A 25,599-nucleotide genomic window follows, 5' to 3' on the forward strand; every position below is an offset into this window, starting at 1 on the left:
GGCTCCTCCATGCACATCTAGTGATGACAAGCTCCATGGACCTGATTATTACACGTGGAGTGCGGTGATGAAGGCTTGGTTTATCCAGAAGCAGTTATGCTACATGGTTAGTGGCGCTATGGCACGTCCTCGCCAACCTTCTCCTGTTCCATCTGATTTTGATGAAGACAACCATGAGGAGGCAATCCTTACATGGGATTCCCCGTGCTTATTCAGCATTACTTCGGTGTATTTCCAAAGAAGTCCTACCGGCGGTCACCTCCTGTACAACAGCTTCAAACGTATGGTTGAAGTTGCACTTGATGTACGAGGCTCCTTCCACCATGAGGGCTGTTACTCTCCATGGCCAGCTCCAGCAACTGACATTTGAACCCAAGGATACGATCCAATCATTCCTACTTCGAGTTACCCACCTCCAGGACCAGCTTCGCACTATGCAGTCTGCCCTATCAGAGGCACATCTTGTTGGTACAGTACTCTATAAGCTTCCTTGGGAGTTTGATGGAGTGGCGAATGCTTTACGGGCGCAGACATCTACCACTCCTGTCAATTTTCTTCATGTGTTCTCGATGCTACTTGAGCATGAGGCTGCTTTGCAGCTACAGGGGAGGCTTCCGTCACATTATGGAGGTTCAAGTGAGGCTCTTGCAGCTTCAGAGAGGGGTTCGAAGATAAAGAAGTCGAAGGCCCAATGTTACCACTGTGGCAAGAAGGGTCATTTAAGGAAGGACTGAAAAGAGTTAGCGGCTTCCAGGAAGAAAAAGGAGCAGAAGATGAAGCAGGGTGCAGACTCCTTCAACGAGTCATCCTCCACCTCAGATTTCGATTTCGATCCCCTGGCCAGGGCGAAGTCCAAGGCGCGGAAGGGATCCTCTTCTTTGGATTGTGGGAAGGGCTTAGTGGCCCCTTCCTCAGCTGCTTTCTAGTGGTGGTGATGAGGTCATCCCTCACAACTCTCCAGTGCCATAGAGGGAGTATGAGAGGGTGGTAAGATGGGGCAACTGCGCCTCATCTATATTTCTATACAGATACACAGGATCCAAAGAGGGACATCCTTGACACATCGACGAAAGTCTACTAGGTACAAATCTTGGAGCTAGGATTGACATCCAAGTTCATGATGGGCTGGTTACTTGACAGAGAGCGAGTGGCTTTCGTCTGGAGCTCACACAAGGGGACACTTTGGTAGTTTGGCCAAAGACAGGAAATCCATGGTCATTTCTGCACTGCGGCATTGGTGACAGGATGGTCACGTATACTACATCAAAGGCATTGTTGATAGACATTGAGAGCTGTTATGATCTTCTCTATCTTCAAGAGCTAGTATGATCAACATCGATATCAGGTTCTCTCCGAGGCACCTTGGTGGTGGCTTGCACACCCACTACTTGGGTATCCATGGTTCTACTATGATGGACATTGTTGTGTGTACTATGATGCAACATTTGTTAGCCACTGTCACTTCCTGGACAGTCCGCCAGTCGAACAACAAAGCAGTACAGATGCCATGTCAGCAGCATACGGCAGCAGGCAGAATGCCACGTCAATAGGGTTGTGTAGTCGGCCAGTTTTTTTGCAGTCGCTGTATTAAATGCAGCCGACTTGGTGCTGGGAATTTCTATTTTTTTGGCTATTTATAGTCGGTTTTGTGGACACTCCAGGATTCATCTTTTCAGATTCTGATCTTGAGATCTATTGGCTGAGACAGACTGTGCTCGGGCTAACGGAGATCGAGGTCATCAAGTTAGAGACATACACAAATATTTCCCCTGCCCCCTTGTGTATTTCTGCACTCTTATACAACACACTACACTGCAGATTTTCTGCATTTACATTGTCTCCTTTTCTCTCTCTCTCTCTTCTCTCTGTGCTCACTCTCTCTCAGTCTTTGTCCTACGCTTCCACATCGCTGCACTCTGACATGGTATCAGAGCGGTGAAGATGGACTGACTGAAGGCTGAACCTATCTTAAGAGGAGATTTCAGGGCGACACAAGGCTGCGTTTCTAGGATTCGAGGGCGAGCGGGAGGGCTGCGCATCGGATCAAGGCTGAAGCGAGCGTGGGCGTGTAGGAAAGAAGTCTAATCGGTGAATTTGCTGCAGGTTATTGCTGTTCAAAGGGAAGGAAGGCTGCATTTGAGGCCTTCCATTGCAAATTTTACCTTTTCATCACCTCCGGTGGGTGAAGAAGGTTTAGGCAGCAGAGGAATCAGCCCTTGAAGGCTGTGTTTTCACAGGCAGAGGGGGGTAGATTTTGCATTTGTGCAGGTATTGCAGGTTAACATGTCTACAGAGACTGATTTGGAGTTCTAGGCGATCATGGACAGGAAGGTGCCTATCCTACCGGCTCTTCCATCAGATCAAAAGCTTGATGGTGACAATTACCGCATCTGGCGGGTGATAATGTTGGCCATTTTAATGTCTTATGATTTGGCGGAACTGGTGATGGAGGAGATTAACAGGCCATCGGTGAGGAATGAGTTCAAACTCTCTTCCAATGCTCGTGCGGAGTTGACCAAGGCCCAGTCTCATTGGGACAAACTGAATGCCAAGATTCGATCTTTTATGTTTCTGTCTTGCACCACAGCCATGATAGCTCACATCGAGCACTTGACGGTGGCTCGTGAGATATGGCTGGAGCTTGACCAGATGTACAACCGGATGACCCTGATAAAGAGGGTTTCTTTGGAGGTGCAGATGGGGACTTTGTCCGTGAATAAGTCTTCTTCGCTTTGGGAACACATCAACAAGCTTTGGCAGCTTCAGATGCAAGTTCAAAATGCAGGGAAGCCTATTTCCTCTGAAGACATAGCGATCACTTTACTATCCTAGTTGCCACCACGATTCGGTACTTTTTATTCCGCTCTTATTGCATCAGGGCGGGAGTCGACTCTTCGGTGGGAAGAGTTGGTTCCTATGGTCTTGGACTAGGAGGAACAATTGAAGGGACAGAATGCTTCTAACACGGAGGCATTGGTTGGTCAAGCCTCTCAGAAGAAGAGGAAGGACCAAAAGAAGAAGGAGGACAACAAATCCAAGAAGGACAAGGAGAAGGAATCGACTTGCCATATTTGTGAAAAGACCAGTCTCACTGGAAGAAGGATTGCCCCAACAAAGACAAGAAGGATACCAAGAAGGACACGAAAAACTCTGGAGCGGTGGCTGCACCCTCATCAGCTGCTTTTCTACACTTAGTAGTCATTGAGGACTCTACACCGAAGACTTCTGATGCTGCGATGACAGCTCCCTAGGCTCGAGAGTGGATTGTGGATAGTGGTGCCTCACGGCATATGACTCCTTCTTCCGTTGGTGTTGCCCATTTGTGACCTTTGCATGGGCAGATTCTCATTGGAGACAGCTCTTCTGTGTCTATTGCTGCGCGGGGTGAGATGTAGCTTATTCCAGATGGACGTGGTGGTACCCACACCTCTGAGGTGTTGCATGTGCCAGGTTTGGGGTATCATTTGCTTTTGGTCCATAAGATTTGTGCTCTTGGCCTCTTGGTGGAGTTTGACAATGATACTGTTTGAGTCCTTGATAGTGGATCAAGGAAGGTTCTCTCTGTAGGGTATGAGGAGAATGGCGTCTACAAACGGAAGTCTTCTTCAGCTCTTACTTCTCTTCTTCTTACTTCTCAAACACAGTCCGAGCTATGGCATGCTCGATTTGGCCACTTAAACTACGAGTACCTTCGGAAGGTGTCGCGAGGGTCGTTTGTCCAAGGATTGCCGAACATAGTGGTGAGTCATCAGCCATGTGTCTCTTGCATTCGTGGGAAATTGCATCGGGATGAGATTCCCAACAAAGCTTCTAGGCGGTCTACTTCACCCATGGAGCTTGTATCTACAGATATTTGTGGCCCGATGAGGACCGAGTCCCTAAAGGGGAGCTTGTACTTCATGTTGATCGTAGATGACTACAGCAAGATGACTTGGGCCTATTTCTTGACTTTGAAGTCGGAGGCTTTCTATCACTTCAAGGCTTGGCTTCTCTTTGAGGAGAACCGTTCTGGCCGGCGACTGAAGACCTTGCGTTTAGACAAGGGAGGTGAATTTATGTCTAATGAGTTTGCTCGTTTTTGTGCAGATAGGGGCATTCACCAGGAGTTAGCTAACACCAACACTCCCTAAGAGAATGCCATTTTGGAGAGGAAGAACCGAAGTGTGATCGAGATGGCACGCACCATGATGATGCACCGACAAACACCTCAGTTTCTGTGGGCCAAGGCAGTGGCTACCGTAGTTCACATCCTTAATCGATCTCCCACTTCGGCCGTAGACAAGATAATACCCTTTTGAGGCTTACTTCGGGACTAAGCCTGATGTCTCTTATTTCAGGATCTTTGGGTGTGCCGCTTATGTACACATTCCAAAGACGCAAGGTGATAAGTTCAAGGCGGCTTCTCGACTACAGGTTTTTGTTGGCTACAGCTCCCAGTCCCAAGGTTATCGTTTGTTTGATCCCGTCAAGCAGGATGTCTACACAAGCCGAGATGTGCGGTTCGTGGAAGTTCCGGCCACAGAGGGGGGTAAGGAGCACCCCGTCCTTGGCGATCCACGGGAAAGTTGGGCTCCCAAGATAGTTTCTTTGGAGCTAGTGCCTCTTGATGGAGATTCTTCTTCTGATTCAGAGTCTTCTCTTCCACTGGCAACCCCCAAGGAGCTTCCGCCGGTGGATGTTCCTGAGTCTTCAGCAAATGGAGAGCGACGAGAAGAGGTTCGTCCTCCTCCTCGTTGGGCACGTGACACACTCCGAGATTCAGGGATCGAGGGGGTCCCCTCAGGAGTGGGAACCGCAGGATGGACCGCGGAGGTCATCGTGGATAGTCAGCAAGTCGAACAGCAGAGGAATACGGATGCCACGTTAGCAACGTATGGCAACAGGCAGGATACCATGTCAGCATGGCTATGCAATTGGCCAGTCTTTCTGCAGTCGGCTGCATTAAATGCAGCTGACCTGGTGCTGGGAATTCTTATTTTTTCGGCTATTTATAGTCGGTTTTGTGGACACTCCAGCATTCATCTTTTCAGATTCTAATCTTGAGATTTGTTGGCTGAGACAGACTGTGCTCGGGCTGATGGAGATCGAGGTCATCAAGTCAGAGACATATGCAGATATTTCCTCTGCCCCCTTGTGTATTTCTGCACTCTTATACAGCATACTACACCGTAGATTTTCTGCGTTTACACTCTCTCATTTTCTCTCTCTCTCTCTCTTCTCTCTGTGTTCACTCTCTCTCAGTCTTTGTCCTACGCTTACGCATCGCTGCACTCTAACAACATTATCATTGTATATTGTATTGTATCACATGATCTGAGAGAGGGTGTTAGCAGATTAGTCAGTTCATGGTTGAGTCTGGACCTATGATTCAGTAGGCTTGCATCAGAGATTATTTAGGAATTTTATTTGTCATTGTTTATTGTGGATTGACATTATTTGCAGCTAGTCGACCAACATTTAATGCTGGCCGACCTGTCATATTTTAGGCATTTATTTCGGTCTATTTATTGTCGGCCTCCCTCCTCCACATTCATTCATCACTTGACAATTTCTGGGGAGAGGCAGTAAGTGACAGTGCCTCCACAGCCGGTGACTCACATTGTATCTGTATTGTCTCATGTCTTGGTATATGTATTCCATTTCCCGAGCATACATCTGAGTTCTCATTTGTATTGTGTTCTCTCTTTCTTTTCTTTTGTCTTGAGTTCAGTAGTTTATTTCAGCACATGTTTATGCTTCCATTGTTGCACCACTTCTGATAAATCACACCTGGCTTAGCCTCTTTGCATGGTGCAGTGTGGGCTCAGGATGCAGAATCCCATATGCATAGTGGTGGAAAGTACAGCTTAGTCTATTCTTGTAAAGCATTGTATTTTCTCTCTTTTTTAATGCAATATCATGATGCTTTTCTCTTTCAGTTAGTGTCATTGTCAGTCAATTACACAAGATTGTGTTTATGAGTCCAAGCTTCCATCTTGGAACCTAATTCACTTGTGTAACAGTTGTCTACTCATTGTCTATGTCAACATGAATCTAGCCTTCATCTTCTATCCACCATATCTTCTACCATGCTCTAGATCCATCATTCTAATATGGTATCAGAGCTCAGCTGAGCATGGTCAGCTCCTCACTCTGCTTCTCCAGCTCCCTTTCACTTCTACCTAGCTTGATATCAGCTCAAGTCTTCATTCCCTACTCCACCTTCACTGGAGCTTTCATGGCTGCTGGACAGTAATACCCTATCTGCTTGCAGCATCTAGATCTCTCTCCAAGTCAATACCTCACTGAAATTCCTTCTAGAGAAGTGTTCCTCGACTCATAGAGCTCCTCTCTGGCACCTCAATTGGCAACATTGCTGCTCCCTGGCTTCAGAATTGCTGAAATTTGCCATGTTGTTTAGAAATGCGCCTACGCTGGTCGTACGGCCTGATCTCTCTCCACGCAACACGATTCGTCCTGCAAGTTTAGGGCAATTGAAGGTCCATATATGAGCTACCTCCCACATAAATCTTGTGTCATATGATCCATTGTAGCAGCTTCAATCATCAAAAAACCAAACCTGCAGAAAACCCTAATAGAAAGGCACCATAGCCATCTTACTTCAAGCTCAAAACTACTTCATTTTCTCTCTTCTGCCACTCAAATCAATCTTCTACCACTCTGATCTGACTGAGAATTGAAGCTTCAAGCAAGCATTTCCTATCAAATCAACAAGGAGGGGAGAAATCCAAGCATCAAACTCAACATCAAGTGCTTGAAAGCATAGTATCTATTAATACTTATCAAATGTTATTTGACACTACATTCCTTGTGTCTCTTGACACAATTAAAAATTTTGTTGCTCAAATCTGAGAGTTTTTTTGTGTTGATTTGCTGCTCTAGCGTGGGCAAAGACTCTCCAACTGTTCGGTTCAAAGGGGTTGGGTTTCACACCTGGCAAACCCGCATCAAGCTCATCCTAATGAAGAAGGGTCTTTGGGCTATTACCAATGGCAAAGAGAAGAAGCCTCGAGATGCGGATCTTGCAGCTACTTGGCAAAAGAATGATAGCAAAGCACATGCCATCATTAAGCTAGAATTGGATGATAGCTACATCCACCATGTGGATACCTGTGAAACTTCTAATGATACATGGAAGAGATTAGATACTTTGTTTCGTGCACAATCAAAGTCATCTAAGTATGGATTACTGATTGAATTTTTCAAGCTAGATATAAAATCAAACACATCTCTTGCAACTCATTTAAACTACATGGAAAGTCTCTTAACTCAGCTTACAGGAATTGATCTCAAGATGGATGAAGCTATTTGTATTGGTGTGTTGTTAAAAATCCTACCTCCTAACTATAATAATGTGTCAACTACATTAATCAACATACCTAGTTCTAAACTAGTTGACACTAAGGCCTCCTTGCTAGAAGAAGAAAAAAAGATAAAATCTAAAGAAAAACCGAGCACCTCTAAAGATGAACAAATGTTATATGTCAGTAACAGGTACAAGGGCAAGAAAGATTAGCTGGTATGTGACTTCTACAAAAAGATTGGACACACGGAAAAATTATGTCGTGCCAGGATGAGGTCTCAAAAGGCCTATCTAGCTGCTGTTAAAGAAGAAAAAGGCCATGGAGCAAAAGAAGAAGAAAAAGAAGAAGAAGACCACCAGGAGAAGGACAAGCCTCATTAGTCCTTCTACTCCTATTCTGATAGAATTTTTTAGCCTTGTATTGCCTAGCCCTAATGCTGCTGACATAAGCTTGTAAACTCCTCATGTAACCTTGTACTACAACCTCTGTACACTTTGTGAGGCCCGTGTTACAACCTCTGGATGTCCACCATGTCTTTGGTACCCACACTTAGCCTTTTCTATGACAGCCTCTAGTGTTTACCATGTTTGTGGTGTGACCGCACTTTGCAGGTGGTTGCTTACTAAAGCCTCTACACACTTTGTACTTCTCTGGTTGTGATTGAGAAGGGGTGTTGAGATATTGCCTATCACACCTGGCTTAGTCTCTTTGTATGGAGCAGTTTTGTTGAGAAACGCTTTACCCATAGTTTGCGTTTTTGAATTTTTGCGTTTCTGCGTTTTACGTTTAGGGTTTGCAGCCCCGAAAAGGAGCGCCGTCCTAGACTAACTATGCCTATTTATAGGCCACTCATTCATTCCTCACGGTTGATTCATTCAGTCTGTCACCTCTTCTCTCCAACCTCTCCACTACCCTCACACCCCTTCAAAAGGACATTGCAGTTGGTGGTACATGGCTGTCCTCATCATCTTCCTTGTGCTACGGCACCCTTATTCCCTTGTCTCACATTCACTCCATGATTCAAATCTTCATCATTCCATTCATCAGAGTTTCTTCTCTCTCTCTTCTCTTCTCAGTGTTTACCGAGTTCACTCCGTGTTCCTCCCCTCAAACCCTACTATCTCACTGTTATGTCATCTTTTTGCATGGTATCAGAAACGGATCTCCTTAAACAGTAGCAAAGATCCTCCACTCCAGTGAAGGCAAAGACTGGTGGCAGGTTCGGTATCCACTTCTCTTCTCTTCCGCTACATCAAAATCTCGTGTTTGCAGATTTTAAGTGTTTTCAGCTTGCTGCCCACACCCCTTTCACGGAGGACATCACATCTCAGCTGTCCCTTGCTATCTTCTACAATCTCCTTGGTGTCATCGTGTGCATGCAGTGATTGATACTCATGATGATATGATTGTGACCCTCTTCCATAGAGGCAAAGTTCATACTTTGGATGTAAAATTGAAAGGGGAATTTGTCCCTATTGTATCTACTTCTGCTATTTCCAAAGTAATGAAAAATCATTTTTCAACTTACTAAGAGAGCAGTTGATCGTCATAGGCGTGCTTTGCACTTTGTAGAGGGCGATTATGTATTGTTGCGATTTGAAAAGGCACGCCTGAAAAAGGTAAAGGGCAGAGCGATAATATCCAAAGCTGCCTATGAGATGCTATGGGCCATTCCAAGTGTTGGAGAGGATCAGTGATGCATGCTATAGGCTGAAATTGCCTCCACACTGGCAGATACACAATGCCTTTCATGTGAGCTTGCTTAGACCTTTTCATGGAGATGTGCCAGAGGATGTCTCTGCTGAAATTCAGTCGAAGGTTGAAGAGCTCAATGAAATATTGGTACCTGAGCAGATTTTGGCACACACAGAGAGGAAGATCAAGGGTAAGAGTTCCAAAAGGTACTTGGTGAAGTTTCAGAATTATTCATCAATGGATGCTAAATGGATGGAACACCATCCTTAGTTGTTGTAGCTTTACCTTGATGTTTTCCGATTAGAGCCGACCTTAGTTCGGGCTCAATCAAGTTCAGCAAAGCAGAGATCCAGAGTATTACATGATGCTTGTGAGGGAGCTAGCACCTTCGCTCCTCAGTTATGGACAGCTCTTGTATGTAGTGGATCTCGGATGTATTCAGCATGCATCCAAGGTACTGCACTGACAATATGTTTGCCATGAGGTCACTACTTAGTATACTATTCACTGTGAGATATATACCGATGAGTATGAGTTTCACCCGGGCACTAAAACTATACTTTTGCATCAGCTTATGATCAATTTGACATGAATTTTGCCTCAATTTTGAGATAAAAATTCTGATCAGTTTCAACTAAGTTTTTGATCAATTTGAGAACCGTTTATGGTCACTTTTTGGATCAGTTTTGGCATTGATTGCTGGTTAGTTTTTGCAACAAGTTTATGATTAGTTTAGAGTCACATTTACAACAGTTTGTGATCAGTTCTCAGACCAACAAGTGATCAGTTTATAATCAGATTATGCTCAATTTTCAATGGTTTACATCTAGTTCCATGGATAACAGCATATGTTATGATGCCATTGATGTTTCAACCATGGTTTATGCTTGGTTTTCGCAATACTATGGTTTGGTTTTGCCAAATGAGTTGAGCTCATGAGAAACGGACATGTCACATAATAATCTGACAATGTTTTTGAGATTCTTTGTGAGTCTTATGTTATGTTATGTTGGTTGGTAATTTTCAGCATATGTTGGGCATATGGAATGGTTGAACAACAGTGCACAATGTTGTGTTGACTATGATGCCCTATGGAAATTCCAGTGTAGTACTTTGCTTTTGATACATTTGGCAGTGCAATTGAGGATGACTGCAAGGATTTCAAGGGGGAGGGCTATCATGAGGACATGTTATTTTAAAACCTCACTTAACATGTGGATTAATTTTTAATCACATGGTTAAGTAAATGTTGCACATGTGAGCTATGACTTGGGTTAGAGTAAATTTACGAGCCCAGGACCCGAGAAAATCACGGGATGTCAAAGGCAAAAGTTGCTTTAAGTTATGCCCCATAGGCACTTGGTGGTATCTAGTGTCAATTGTTGGCCTAGGTTATTCATTTGGCCATAAGTATCGGTTGGTGATACTAGAGAAGTGGCGTTTAATGGTACCTTATGCCAATCTGATAGTAAAAGATGGTGCAATACTCGAGGATGGAAGTTGTCTAGCTGATTTAATTATTGGCCAATCAAATTATTTTTCAGGACACCAAAATAATTATTAGATTAATTTGCAGTATTTAAAGACTGAAAATTAATAAACGTCTTTCGAGGCTCGAGAGAGGCATTTTTAGTGTATTCAGCCTGCAAGAGTGAGAGGAGATGCTGCTGGTCTGATTTGCAGCCATTGGAGAACCTTCTGAGGCAACTAAGGGCAGAAGAAGACCAATCAACAGCAGGTTACAGCACCTACAGGCTGTTGAGATAGAGCAACAGCAGTAACTGATTGATTTTCTCCAGCTCTGTGCATCTACAAGCTGTTGTGGCAAGGCAGCAGCTGCATTTGACTGATTCTCAGCCATTCTTCTCGACAAAACTCTAATTTTTCTCTCTCTACAGCTTTCTCTCTCATCTCCCATCCATTTCACAACCTTGCTCCGAAGATCTCAGCATTTGGACCCTTGGAAGCTAAGAAATTGTAGATTTCTCTACTGTAAATCCTAATTTGTAGCAAAAATTAGAGTTTAGCAGCAGCCTCGAGAAGCATGCCAGAAATTGGAAGCTCCAAGACTTGGATTTTTCAAGGCTGAAGGTGAATTTCAGCTGAATTCAGGTGGAGGACTAGCCAGCCATTGAATTTGGGGTATTTCTATCTCCATCAAAGCAGGTGAAGGCCAGTTAAGCGCCCAAATCAAGGGGCAAATCATATTGAAGGCTTGTTGGTCACTTTGGACAGCAAGAGGAGTTTGGATTGTGAAGGGGATCGGGAAAATCCCATTGTGAATCAACTTCTTCTTCAATAAAGCTAAAGAAATACCGAAAGGGGCGCCAATTTTGGGGCCAATCGAGTGTGCATTGTCCAAGATCAGTAGGTAAATTTGTATTTTCAGATTTGCATTTATTGTTTGCTGCTGTAATTAAGTTGTAATAATGGATTTACCACCCATCCATGGAAGAAAGGCTGGTTCATGGTTCCATTGCCAGGATACCACCAAATCCTTTGAATTGGTGAGCCCGTGGTACTTGATTGCAAATTGGGACTATTGTATTATTGCTATAATTAAGTTGTCATCAGAGATTTACCACCCATCCATGGAAGGAAGTCTGGTTTCATCATCCTACGTACCTCAACCACCTACTTAGGCTACTTATGCATCTTCTCCTCATAGAAAACATCATGGTTGTGGATAACCTTCCAAGCCTACGGATTTCCTAAGTGATAGCCCATCTCACCTGTACTTCCATAACCAAGAAAGATGTATTTCACTGACTTAGAATCCATCTTATTGTGTCTGTTCTTGGATACATGATGGCAAAAAACCTTACATCCAAAGACTCTAAGATACGCATATGAGGGAGGTTTTCCAAACCATACTTGCTTTGCAACCTGACAATCAATAGCAGTATACGCGGATTTGTTTATCAAATGTATGATCATAGCAATTGCCTCAATTCAAAAATGTTGCAGTAATCTTGCCTGACTAAGCATAATATGAACTCTCTTCTAAATTGCCATATTCATGAGCTTTGCAATACTATTTTGAAGTGGGGTATATAGAGCAGTCAACTGATGCTTAATGCACTTCTTATCGCAAAAGTGCCCAAATACCTTAGAGACATATTCACCCCCATTATCTGACCTTAGGTATTTCTCCCTATAACCAAATTGGTTCTCAACAAGAGCAAGCCAATACTAAAAGGTAGCCAATACATCTGATTTATGCTTGATGGGATATGCCTAGACCTTATGCAAATAATCATCAATGAAAGTCACAAAATACTTTGAGCCATCTAGTGATTAACAAGGCATGGGACTGTATACATTAGAATGAACAAGAGCCAGAGGCTCACCCATGCACGTAATGTCAGACTTCTTATGAGAACTATGTGTCTGTCTACAATAAAGACAATGATTAGACGAATCAAAACATTACCAATGCCAATCATATCCAATGTCAAGTCATTTCTTAGTATCACAAGTCATGCCATGATAGAAATGAAATTAATCCCTATGTGGGGTAACATGAAAAGAAGCCCCGTAAATCAAGCAACCAATACTAAGAAAAAGTGGACGAGGCATCAATCAACTGACTAGCATCAAGAGAAGAAGTTGCCAAGATGTAATCATCATCTGAATTATATTAGACTATATATATGTCTTCAATCTTTACACTAGACTTACTATAGACAATGCTACGATCATTACAATATAAGAGTGGATTTATATAGCGCATTCAACTCATCCCAAGTATCCTAATCAATGCCTTCGGGCTTTACACTCTTGGTTTTCAGCAGTTTAACCTGCTTCTTTTGAACCAGTACTTGCCATACCTACATCTTCCAATAGGCAAAATTAGTGCCATAAGCTGCCTCCTCTTGTCCCAAGAATCCCTCCATGAAAAAGGGCAAGGAGAAAGTCAAAGAACCGGCTATTTCCATGGTAGTCGAATCTCCAAAGATGCTTTTAGCAAAGAAAAACAATACTAGAAGAGACTTCAAGCCTACAGATAAGAGCGCCAAATTTGACGTTTTCTATGGTAAGAGAGATTCTCAAAAAGATGTCTTTTACTAGACAATTTTATGTTGCTTTTGGTGGTGAACATTATAAAGAAAAATCAAAGATTAGGATGATTAAAATGCATCTGAAGAATGTCGCTTTAAGTTGGTGGCTCAAAGTTGATCAAGAGAAAAAGAAACCCAAAGTCTTGGAAAAAGTTAGAGAAGATGTTCAATAAGAAGTTTCTACCTTCATTTTTTGAAGCCGATATGCAACAAAAATGGAATGAGCTGAACCAAAGCCATGGAGACAATGTTGAAACATATATCAACAGGTTTGCAGGTGTTTCTCTTAAATGTATATCTCTCAAATGAAGTTCCTTCCAATATGAAGACAAGAAAGTTTATCAATGGGTTACATTCAATGGTATAGCAAGCTACCAAGATGACAAAGCATTACTTTGGAAGTAGCCCAAGATGCGACCTTAGAAGTTGAAGAACTGTGTATGCCATGGATGCTTGGTAAAGCTTCAAAAAAGGAACCACAAAGAAAGAAGACTAAGATATTTACTAGAAGTTAGATAAACAAAAACTAAAGCATAAGAATGGAGATACATCACCTTTGTCATCCAAAAAGAAACTAATATATCACCAATTAGTAAAATATGCAAGAGAATGGCGATGTTTCTCTTATGGAGAAAAAGGACACATGACTAATCAATATCCTAATAAGGCAAAGAAATAAAACCAACCCTAAAAGACCTCAAGTGAATGCTATACCTAAGGAATCCTTGCAACAAGATGAAACTCCATTAGAGAAAATGAAGCTTTTTATGACTTGGGGTAAGATTGCTAATCAGCTTCTTCTCATTCATTTTGATACAATGGCTATATTTCATTATATCCATCCTCAAGTTGTTAAAGCTCTATATCTACCAAAGGAGAGTTTTGAAACACCAGAAATGTTAGGTGATGCTTTTTAAGGAATGGAGTATAAAGTTACTCCTATTCTTGGAAAACTACAAATTGAGATAGGAGATTATGTAGATTATGAGAGTTTTACCATAGGAGATCTTGGTCATTGTGATATTGTATTAGGAATACCTTGGCATAGAAGAATAGATCTAGCCATTGATTAAAATCAATATAAGTTTAGATTTCCTTTTAAAGGTAAAAATGTATCTTTTGATGTGAGAGTGGAAGGAAACTCTATTCCCATCTTATCCAATGTATAAATTTGTAAAGCAATAAAAAAGTCTATTTTCTCATACTTGATTTTTGTCAAAGATTCTAACATAGAATCTAGAATTAAAAAGTTCATCTCAAATATGAATGCAGAGCAAATGAGTTTTTTGAAGGAATATGAAGATTGTTTTGCAAACACTTTATCTGACAAGTTACTACTAGAAAGGTTAAAAGATCATCACACCGATCTCATTCGTAGGAGCTCACCTTTAAATAGGCCACCCTGTCGTGTGAATCCAATGCAATAAGACAAGATTATGAAGCAAGTGAATGAACTCTTGCAGAGAGGTCTAATAAGACCCAATTCCTTGCCTTTTTACTCTCCAATCCTCTTAGTGTGGAAGAAAGATGGATCTTGGTGCATGTGTGTGGATTAGTCCATCAATAAAATTACTATTTGAAATAGGTTTCCCATTCCAAGAATTGATCATATCTTGGATAGATTGGATGGATCCAAAGTATTCAACCAAATTGACTTAAAGAGCTGCTACCATCACATAAAAATTGTTCCTCAAGATATTCATAAAACAGCATTCATGACAACTTTTGGTTTGTATGAGTGTCTTGTGCTACCATTTGGTCTCACCAACGCTCCTACAACCTTTAATAGAATGATTGAAAGAATCTTTAGATCACATCGGAAGTTCATAAGTACTTTCTTTGATGATATTTTGGTTCATTCAAAAGATAAAGAAACACATGAAAAATACTTGAAAATTGTGTTTCAATAACTCCGTAAAGACACTTTATGTAAATGGCAAAAAGAGTGAAATTTTTCTAGAAGAGATTCACTACTTGGCCATATTATATCCAAAGATGGGATTCAAATAGATCCATAAAAAGTCAAGGCTATTGCAGAATAGCCAGAATTGACTAGTGTTAATGAAGTTTAAAGTTTAGTGGGATTATGCTCTTATTATAGAAGATTCATTAAATGGTTTGCAGTAGTTGCTCGACCATTGCATGATTTAACCAAGAAAGCAGTGGCATTCTGGTGGACTAAACTACAAAAGGAAGCTTTTAAAGCTCTAAACTTCTATATCAGCAAAGAACATGTTTTGATTATATCTAATTTGTCAAAACCTTTGTTTTTGAAATGTGATGCTTCAGAAGACTACATTGATACAATCTTCAACCACAAAGAGCATGTAATTGCTTGTGCAAGCAGAAGGTTGCAAAATACAAAAAATAATGCTACTACCTATGAAAAGGAGTTAATGGCCATCATTCAAGCTTTAAAAGATTGAAGACACTATCTTTTAGGTGGAGAATCTTATTGAGATGGACCGTGATAGTCTAAGACATTTTCTCAATTAACCAAAGATTTCTAAGAAGCATACTTGATGGGTCAATTATGTAGCTCAATTTAACTTTCAAATACTACACCTAGGAAGCAAAACAAGGTAGTTGATGCCCTATCACAAAGACCTCTGATTCATGCAATATCCATGATTCATCATATGAATTTCACTAGTATAAGAAATATATATACTTCTTATAAAGATTTTAAAATCATATAGGAGAGTTTACAACTTGGTAAAAGGGTAAACTCTTATGTTATTAAAGATAAATTTCTTTTGATGGAGAATAAATTATGTGTTACTAAAGATTTCAAGTCTAAAGTAATGACAGCATATCATGGGATATGGACTATTATTGACAAGTTTAGCAAACAAGCTCATTTCATTCCAGTCAAGAAGACTAACAAGTCTCAACATATGGCTAGAATATTTATTCAACAAATCTTTAAGTATCATGGGTTACCACAATCCATCATGGGTGATAGAGATCCATGAGCCACTAGTCTCTTTTGGTGAGCTCTTTTTGAAAATTTTGTTACAAAGCTTACTTTTTCTTCTTATTATTATCCTTAAACGTATGGTCAAAGTGAGATAGCAAATCTCACAATATTGGATATGTTGAAATGCTATTGCCGTAAAGCCAACTAACAATGAAAAAAGTATTAACCTTTAGTAGAATATACCTATAGCAATACAGTTCATACTTCTATAGGTAAAGTATCAGTTGAGATCATATATGGAAAGCCACTCTTACTACCTATTCTTAAAACAAAGGAGATATTTTATACTAATAAGTTCGTGCATGATATGGATACAACTTTTACCCAAGCTAGACGAGCTATTCAAAGATCTTAAGAAAAAAAAGAGAAAGCTGTGAATTAGCATCGAAGACACTTGATTTTACAAGAAGGATATTGGGTGTGGCCAAAATTTAGCAAAGCTTATCTAAAAAACTCTAACAAGCCTTCATACCAAGTCACTAAGCTCACAACAAGAAATTATGGACTTTTTAAGTATCACAAGTTACAACTTCCACAACATTGGAGAATTCACAATGCTTTCATATCCATCTTTTAAAGCCTTATAAAGAGCCTCCACTATTGAAACTTATAATACAGAATTTGCTTGGAGTAGATGAATAGTAGGAGATACTTCAACCAGAGTAAATAGTCTTTTATATTATTTAAAAATGAGAAAAAAATATTTCTAAAAAGTTCCTTCCGATTTAAAAATTACTCTCATTTGGATTCTAAATGGACATTAAAAGAGTATTTTAAAAACTATCCAGAAATACTTGCAGCTTATGAAGAAGTTGTAGAATCAAAATTACTTCAAGCAAGCTCTTGAGAACAAGACAGATTTCAAGAGAGAGAAATGTAACCAACCTTTTATATATCAATTGTTACGAAGACATATTGGCTCAATGATTCAAATTAATTTAATATCCATTTACTTTGAAATGCAATTTGTATTATTTCAGTGTTTCAAAATATGATTAAATGTTCATCTTTCTATTTAAGGGTAGCCAATGGTCAAAATGCCCTATAATTATACTTGGATTATCATCAATAAGATGCCCAAGTGAAATTAAAAGTTTAGTTTAGCAATCAGATTAACTAGAAAGCTCAGATGACTAAGACTTTTACACTCAGATAGTCACATTGATTAGAAGCCCATATAATGGGTAGTCTCAAAAAGTGAAACCAGATGCTCATGATCAAAGAAATGCATCAAATCAGCTCTTTTGTATACGGTTCGGGCACTTGGTGCTCATGGTTTGTTTTAATAAATTCCTATAAAGGGAAAGGGGCCAATTTCCCTCTCACCATGGTGTCAACTCTCTCTCTCTCTCTCTCTCTCTCTCTCTCTCTCTCTCTCTCTCTCTCTCTCTCTCTCTCCTAATCTTCATGGTGATAATTGATCGAGTTACTTAAGTTCAAAGTATCATCATTCTCACGTTCTTTCCCACACTTACATTGGATAATAGTTTCTTTGGCTCCTCTACCACCTACATAGTTTCTTTGTACTTTTAGTCATGTTGTATCTTTGTCTCTTAGTCATGTTGTACTTTTAAGAGTATGTTTTTGTAACTAATACAATTACCCTTCACGGGAGAAGAAGAAACAAAGAGAGTAACTAATCTTTGTGAATGGCAACCATGGCCCATAGAGCAAGGCAATGTCACAATCATAGTAAATGGCAGCTCTGGCCCATCGAGCAAGGCCAAAAAGTGAAGAGGAGGGAGGGCAGAAATGAATGGGTGCTCGTAAGCAGAGAAAAAAGAGGCAAAAAAGAAATGAATGGGCATGGAGCAATGTTAGATTTCAAAGGACACGAGATTGAAAACTTATAGCTTTTTCTAATTCATTTTTTGTATTTTTTACGGTAAGGAAAATTGTTGGTTAATGTGATCGCTATGGGTATAGGGAAGGCCCAAAAATCTACATGATGTCCACAAAAGGGAGGGACAAGAGGGAATTAAGAATGAAAGCTATCGACTCCATGCTCAAATGAAATAGAAGATAGAATGTTAAGTATACTTATAGACGTATATTTGCTTCGAGAGCCCACTCGATTGACATTGACATATTCAAACTTGTCGTGATCCTGGTCCTACATACCGAAAGGAGAAACATGAAAGGGTTTTGTTTTTTATGACTCAAAGGGGTTACATACCTTACACCAGGCCTTGCTATGATGATGAAGATGGATCGTGCATCAACCCAATTGCAATATTTTCTCCTAATAGGAGAGGTGGGCAACCTCACCAACTAGTCCCAATGGATTTGCAAGGTTTTCAAGAGTGTTGTGGATGATAGTATCTAATACGCATGCATTCTCTGAACTCCTCATTCGACATGAGACTTACATCTGGCCAAGAAGTTAAAGAAGAAGATGATACATCATCCTTCTTGTTGAGGCCATAATGTCTTCTCAAGGACTCTAGTGGTGACAATGAAGCCTAAAAAGATACTATAGGATCCCAAGAGGAAGGAGTCTTAACCAATGTGAATTGGTTACGTGTTATTCATCGTGTATCTAACACAAACCAAGCCTCCACTTCCACACCCTCTTCAGCCCCTCACAACCTCCTACCAACTGCTACCCAGTATACAATACGTGTACCAATTGTTGTGTTTATTGTTCTATTGCTAGTAATAGCATCCAAACCATCTCAAGCCCCTAGTGGTTACATGTCATTCATGTGTCTCACACAAACCAAACCTCCACTTCCATGCCCTCTCCAACCCTTGACGACCTACTATCAACTATTGCCTAGTCCACAAAAGGTGCATGAGCTGCTGCATTTGTTGTTCTACTACTTGTGGCGATAGCGTCCTGCCTATCTCAAGCCCTAGTGATTGCTTCCAGCACATTAGTCAATCAAATCATGCCTATTTTTTGTATTTTTGAGGGGTATTCAACATCCAACATCATTCTCCTCGTTGTTTTTCATACAATACATTGATGTGTTCACTAGTTCCAGTCCTCTAAGCTACCACTTTTGGTTTCTAGCTTTTTTGCCCTTCCATTTCTGGCATCATCTCAGCTTTGACTAGTGGTTACAGCCCTCGTGTTCCGTCTTTGATAGATGTCATTATCTGACTACTCCCTTAGCCTGCTTGAAACATCCTTCTAGGATCCAACCTGCATACGAGACACGGCAAAAGCCATATCCATAAATAAAAGGGACTAGACATCAAACTCATCTCCTAGCCATAGAGCCAAATGGGCTCACCCCCGAGCCTAGGAGCTAGCAACAGTCCAAGTCACGATCACATCCCAAGGGTTAGCGTCTCATGCCACCAACCTTGCACATCTAGATGGGCGCTAGTAGCATTGGTCATAGTGGTAAGACCGCCTGGAGGCAATGGCTACTTAGGAATCAGTACATTTGTTGAAGAGTCGTTTTCCTCACTTTGTCCTTAAGGATATCACAAAGGATAGAAATCATTCATAAGGGGGAAAGTGTTATATCCTTGGACATCTGGATGGGTGCTAGTAGCATTGGTCACAATGGTCATGAAGTGACTTAGTGTGAATGCACTAAGGGCACTTTGTGGTTAAGGCAATTAAGTCCTATTTATAGGACTCAAGGCCTTATTGTGCACATTCATTGTGTGATCACCACTCTTGGGCTCTTAGCCCATTGGTTATACATCCGTACACCAAGATGATGTGGGATGGTGGTATGGAATACCAACCCTTGGGATGTGGTCATGACCTAAAGTGTTGCTAGCTCCCAAGCTTAGAGGTGAGCCCGTTTGGCTCTATGGCTAGGAGATGAGTTTGATATCTAGCCCCTTTTATTTGTGGATATGACTTGTGTCATATCTCATGTGAAAGTTGGATCCTAGGGGGATGTTTCACCACACCCATGAGAGTCATTGGTTGTTGGACAGCTCTACCTTTGAGCATCTTGTACACACATTCATTTATTTACAACACTCATTCATTTACTTCAAAGTTACCTTTCCTCTTTGTTTGTGTTTTTGCATTTTTGTCTAAGTTATTGTGTTTTAGTCATGTTCATACATTCTGTGTTTTCTCCGTGTAGACTCTAGCATACCTTCACAAGGTATCAGAGCCAATACTCTTGTACAAAGTATCCTGCAGCTAGAGTAGACTTATAGCCGAAATGAACAAGATACTAAATGGTTGAGCACACCATCTATTCATTGATGAGGAACCAACCAAAATCCGAAATTTTGCTTATGGGACAAAAACTCTTCTTAGCATTAAAGTTTGAGTTTTGGGGCTGTTTTAATGAGTTAATCAAGGCTCAATGTGTAATGCACCTATCTTAGCTTAACAAATTCCAGCATCAATGATGGAGATCCATGCATGACAAGTTTCTTCTGGAGAGGGCTTTTTGAGAATATCGTCATCTTGGTAGCCTTTGTGAGTGCCTACCCTGCCTTGCATCATCATCATCATCTTGCTGGCGACTTGTTGCTCATGGTGACATCATCATTAGCTACTGGCAAAACACATCAGCCTACTCATGACAAACTCTCCTACATTTTTGGTTGGGCAACATGCTTCTCAAGATTTCTGCCATACACACAGTCACCTAACAGCTGGTTTTGCTGTCTAAATACTCTTGTTTCTAGTCAAATGCATCGAAGAGGCTGTGTTACTGTTTCAGCCTACTCTCACACCAAAGAAATGCTGTTTTTGCTGCATTGGCTACTCTCTTCAGCATAAGCAGAATCCACACAGCCTGGACCGCTGCTCTGTTGCCATTGTTGCTATCAACACAGCCTACATCATTGAGTTTCCGCGGTTTACTGCATTCTGGATCCATCAAAGTGCGACACACTCCTTCACTCAACCCACTCCCTAAGAAACAGTAGCTTTTGGGCAGCCCTCCACTCCTCCAACATCCCCCAGTCTGCTCTCTTAGAGGTCCAACCCTCCACTCCTTGAGAGTTCCTTGTATCACATACATCCATTTACTTTGTTTGTTCATGGAGTTCTCATTCATTCACTTCTCTCCTCTTTGAGTTCATTTGTTAGCTATGAGGTTGTTCGTACACTCTAGATTTTCTCTACAAACCCTAGTGTACCCTCATGAGAGGGAAGGGAGACCATGTTGTTGTTTGGGGATGAGTGCAGGGGTGTTTTTTTTCCATGGGGGGCGGGAGGGGGGAGGGTTGTGGATTTTGTTTGTAAGGGGGGCGTCCAAGGGGGGGGGAAGGAGAGGGCAGCCCTTGTAGAGGTCTAAATGTTATAAGGGAATGGGGCATTGAGTTTTCCTTCTTCTTAAACACTTTGGACCACAAAATAAATTAATTGAGCCTATTTTAAATCATACACCACAAGGAATCTCATGATTTTTTAAAGTTGTATTAAGTTGAGAAGTTGAAATTATGTGAATCATACCATTTTTAGTGGGTAGTAAAATCAGTCACATGTGAAAGAAATGCATTGTAGAACCCACATGAGTTAAGCAAAGCCACATTCAGCTATGTGGAATTTGTGTTAGTGATCTAACCCTTGGTTTTGGACCTGAGAAAGATTGCTTCCACTTTGAGGATGACTTAAGTTTTTCAACCTCTTCTCTATAAATATTCCTGCATATGAAAAAAGTTGTCATAGATTCGCATGTTTAAGAAGAAAAATGGATCATTGGACATACAAACAATATACATAAGCTTAAAGGGAGCCAATAACGATGATTTAACAACTTATCAATCAACGTAGAAAAAACAAGGCGATATTTTGTTTTTAAAAAAGAAATTCTATTAATGGCACCTCAAGGAAATTCCCCTAAGGTCAAAAACAAAGTACAAAGAATGCCTTATAAAGAGCAATTGAGAACATCATAAATACAATAAATGCATGAATAATTTGGTGGGCTATAGTGCTAGACCCCACGAGGGGCTAGGGGAAGAAGGTGCTAGAATCCAATACCCACAAGAAAGCATCTCTCATCCTCTCAAAAACCTAGAAGGTATGGATGAACTCTATCCAAACCCTAAAAAGAGTCTCCACAAAGGCAACATCCTGGAGACCTATAGCATGGCTACACCTCGTGATCCAAATGTACTAAGCAATGATACTAGTAATAAACTCTCATTTGCTCCCATTTGTGACTGTGTCCCTAAATCCAATGTGTCTACAAGGAATCTAGAGTGGAAATCTTGCTTAAATGCTGGCCAACAAGAAGGAAAGAGTAACGGCCTTGACCATCCTCATATCTTCATACTAGGCCTTTGTTTGACCCAAGGTATTGGCCCCCAAGTCATTAATGCTGCGAAAAATCTACAACATCACACGTGGCACTACTAGATTGCTGGCAACTACCTGTAACTGCTGGAAATGAGCTGGCAACTGCATGGAACTGTCTGACTTAATCCGAAAAATGCATAAATATGCCCAAGAGTACTAACTATACAACAATACACTGCCTATGCCCATCCAAGGGATGATTGAATCTCTAACACCCCCTCTTAGATCTTGGACGCAGCATAAGGCTTATGAATCCGGAGTGCTGTCAAAGAATAGCATGAGAAAGAGCCTTCATAAACAAATCCGCCAATTTTCCTCGTCTTGCAATACACCACATCAATAGTCTCATCCAAGATCTTCTCTTGAATGAAATGGTATTGTATCTCAATGTGTTTTAATCTAGCATAGAATATGGGATTCTGTACCAAAGCAATGCAACTCTCATTGTCACAATGTAGTGTAGTAGGACCTATTTGAGAACAACCAAGCTCTCGTAACAACCTCCGAAGTCACACTGTCTCATATGTGGCAAAAGATGCTACTCTATACTCTGCCTTTGTAGATGACAGGGCAATTGTAGCCTACTTTTTACTACTCCAAGAGATAGTACCTACACCCAAAGTGAAGCAATATCCTATTGTTAACCACCTATGATCAACATCTCCAGCCCAGTCGAAATCTATCCAACCCTACAAAACAAAGGCTGAATCTCTTGTATCTGCTGGATAATAAATACCTAGGTCAGGATTCCACCTGAGAAACCGCAAAATCCTCATTGCAACCTTCCAATGAACCACCTTGTGTTCACTCATGAAACTTGCAAGCAAAGCTGCAAGAAAACACAAATCAATTTGAGTATTAAGGAGCCATATCAACGACCCAATCAACTACCTGTAGCAGATAGCATCTACTACTGGTGAATTTGCATGGGCCCTCGCCTTCCAATTTGGATCCATGGGAGTATAGATAGTCTTGCACCCCTCCATTTCAAAAGTGGTCAAAAGCTCCTACATATACTGCTGTTGGGAGATGGAAATCACCCTCAAAGTCTACCAAATCTCATGACCTAGAAAGAAGTGGACAAGGTTCATATCCATCATCTCAAGCATCTCATCTAGTGTCTCCTTTGTTTGCTTGAACTTTTGGGCACAGTCATCTATCAGAATGAGATCGTCCATATAAAGCACAAACATGTGTCCTCCAACCGAGATGTGGACATACAACTCGGGATCAACAAAGGAACGCCAATACCTTAACTTCCCTTGGAGAAACGAGTCTATCTTCTTGTTCCAAGCACATGAAGCATATTTGAGGCCATAAAGGGCCTTCTTCAATCTATAAACCTTGCCATTTGATGAGGAAAAGCCAAGAGGCTATGTAACGTATATCTCCTCCTTCAAATCACCATTAAGGAAGACAAACTTCACATCAAGCTAATAAACTAGCCATCTCCTATGGCCAGCTAATGCAAGAATGGCCCTAATGGTAGCCATCCGAGCTATAGGAGCAATTGTATAATAGAAATCCACTCCTAGCCACTGCATGAATCCCTTAGCAACAAGCCATGCTTTGTGCTTATCCAAAGTGTCATCACTATGGTACTTGGTCTTAAAAGCCCCAGAGTGCATTTTTGAATGGTTGTTTGAATGGGAAAGTCTATGTGAAGCAGCCTCCTAGGTTTTATCATTCAAACTATAAAGATAAGGTCTTTCGCTTGGACAAAGCCCTTTATAGGCTGAAGCAAGCACCACATTCCTAGTTCTATAGGATGGATGAGTTCCATAGAATTGATGGTTACCATTCTACCACATATGACCCAATTTTGTATAACAAAACTACTTCAGAGGGGATGTTTGTTATCTATATGTTGGGTATAAAAGCCCTTACACTACTCCCAAGTGTATATTAGTGTAAGTGTACTGTACCCTAAGTATAAATACATTCTTTTATTCTTTGTGTGTACCACACTGGTACACACCTATCCCTCGACTCTTCACTCTCACTCACTGCTCACTCAACAGCTGCACACACCTCGATTGGCGTGCATATCCTAAATGCTTCCTCTTGCACTCTTCAAATTGGTATCAGAGCTCAAGGACTGGAGCATGCGGTCGTAACTAGCAGTCATTGGCAGTCATGACAATTTACGTTGGTGACAGGCAAGCGGGACAATTTTTGTAGGCGACAGCTGTTGGGAGCAGCTAGCAAGGCACAAACTACAGCTAGCGGTGCATTCAGCAACTAGCAAGACAGGCGACAGGCTGGTGGGTCTGTTCCAGACAGGTCGGGTAGCAGTGGGCGTCACGCTTCCAACAAGTCAACACACATGCAAGTCTGGCGCTGACGGGGCCTGGTCAACATCACGACAAGCTTGATTTTCCTCCCTTTTATTTTTCTGCAATTTTTCTTCTCTTTCCTTTACCGTGTGTTCGCGCACGCAAGCACAAGGTTCATATCTGTGCGAATTTACATCTGAAAATTTGGGGCTTTTCCCAAATTTGATGTTGGGCATGCATAACAGTGACATTTGACCCAAAAATTGCAAACATTGGGTGCATATGTCCTGTAAATTTTGGGGTTTTTCATGTATAAGTGAAATTTTGGTCAGCTAAGCCAATTTCATTGTAATTTGTGCACATTTGGACCTTGAAATTTCGGGGGTTTTACAGAATTTGTGAAATTTCTGCAACATTTGCCCGTATTTGATGCTAAGAGAATGTACTGATACAATTGGAACAGATTCACTACAAAAATTTTGAGGCTTTTCACATCAGTAATGCATTTTGAGCCAATTTGAGCTTTGACAGTGAAATTACAGCAGATTCACTGCTAAGTGGGAGAAATTTGAACTTGGGATGTTTCAAATGTAATAAAAGGCAGCTTCTCTTGGTATATGTATTGTTGAATGCTCATTATGCAGTGAAACAGTGATATATACAGCACTTGGGTTATTGCATTTGGACATTATGGTGATGTATTATTGAAGTGGGAGCTGTCGTTTATGCAAATGTATCAGATTTGATTCATGTATATGCTGTAATCAATACTTGAGACTGAAATTGCAGTAAAACATCTGTGTCTTGGACACCTTGGAAGTATAAGTGTGTGTACTTGCTGTTACATTCAGCAACTTTGCTATTGGTTGAAAGTATTCAACATTTTATTGCAGTCTTTTATTGTTGCTGAAGATGGCTGGCAGTGCATCTACATCTGACACAAAGAACCTTTTTGAGATTAGTAAATTTGATTGCAATGGCTTTGATCTTTGGAAAGATCATATGCAAGGTATACTTTTTTTGAAGGATTGTGATGATGCTTTGGCAA

At 41.0% G+C, this 25,599-nt stretch overlaps 1 protein-coding gene across 1 annotated transcript in view; it reads right to left on the reverse strand.

Annotated features, from left to right (window-relative positions):
* Positions 1–25,599, reverse strand: part of LOC148011858 (uncharacterized) — a 68,052-nt gene that overhangs the window by 22,652 nt on the left and 19,801 nt on the right. The window contains exon 6 of the mRNA XM_087670202.1: positions 21,539–21,617. Within this exon, the coding sequence (XP_087526328.1) occupies positions 21,539–21,617 (79 nt within the window). The remainder of the gene's footprint in view (positions 1–21,538; positions 21,618–25,599) is intronic.

This window comes from Lygodium microphyllum, chromosome 28 (genome assembly GCF_053477565.2).
Source record: "Lygodium microphyllum isolate KBCC chromosome 28, Lygodium_microphyllum_v1.1.10, whole genome shotgun sequence".
Taxonomy (NCBI): domain Eukaryota; kingdom Viridiplantae; phylum Streptophyta; class Polypodiopsida; order Schizaeales; family Lygodiaceae; genus Lygodium; species Lygodium microphyllum.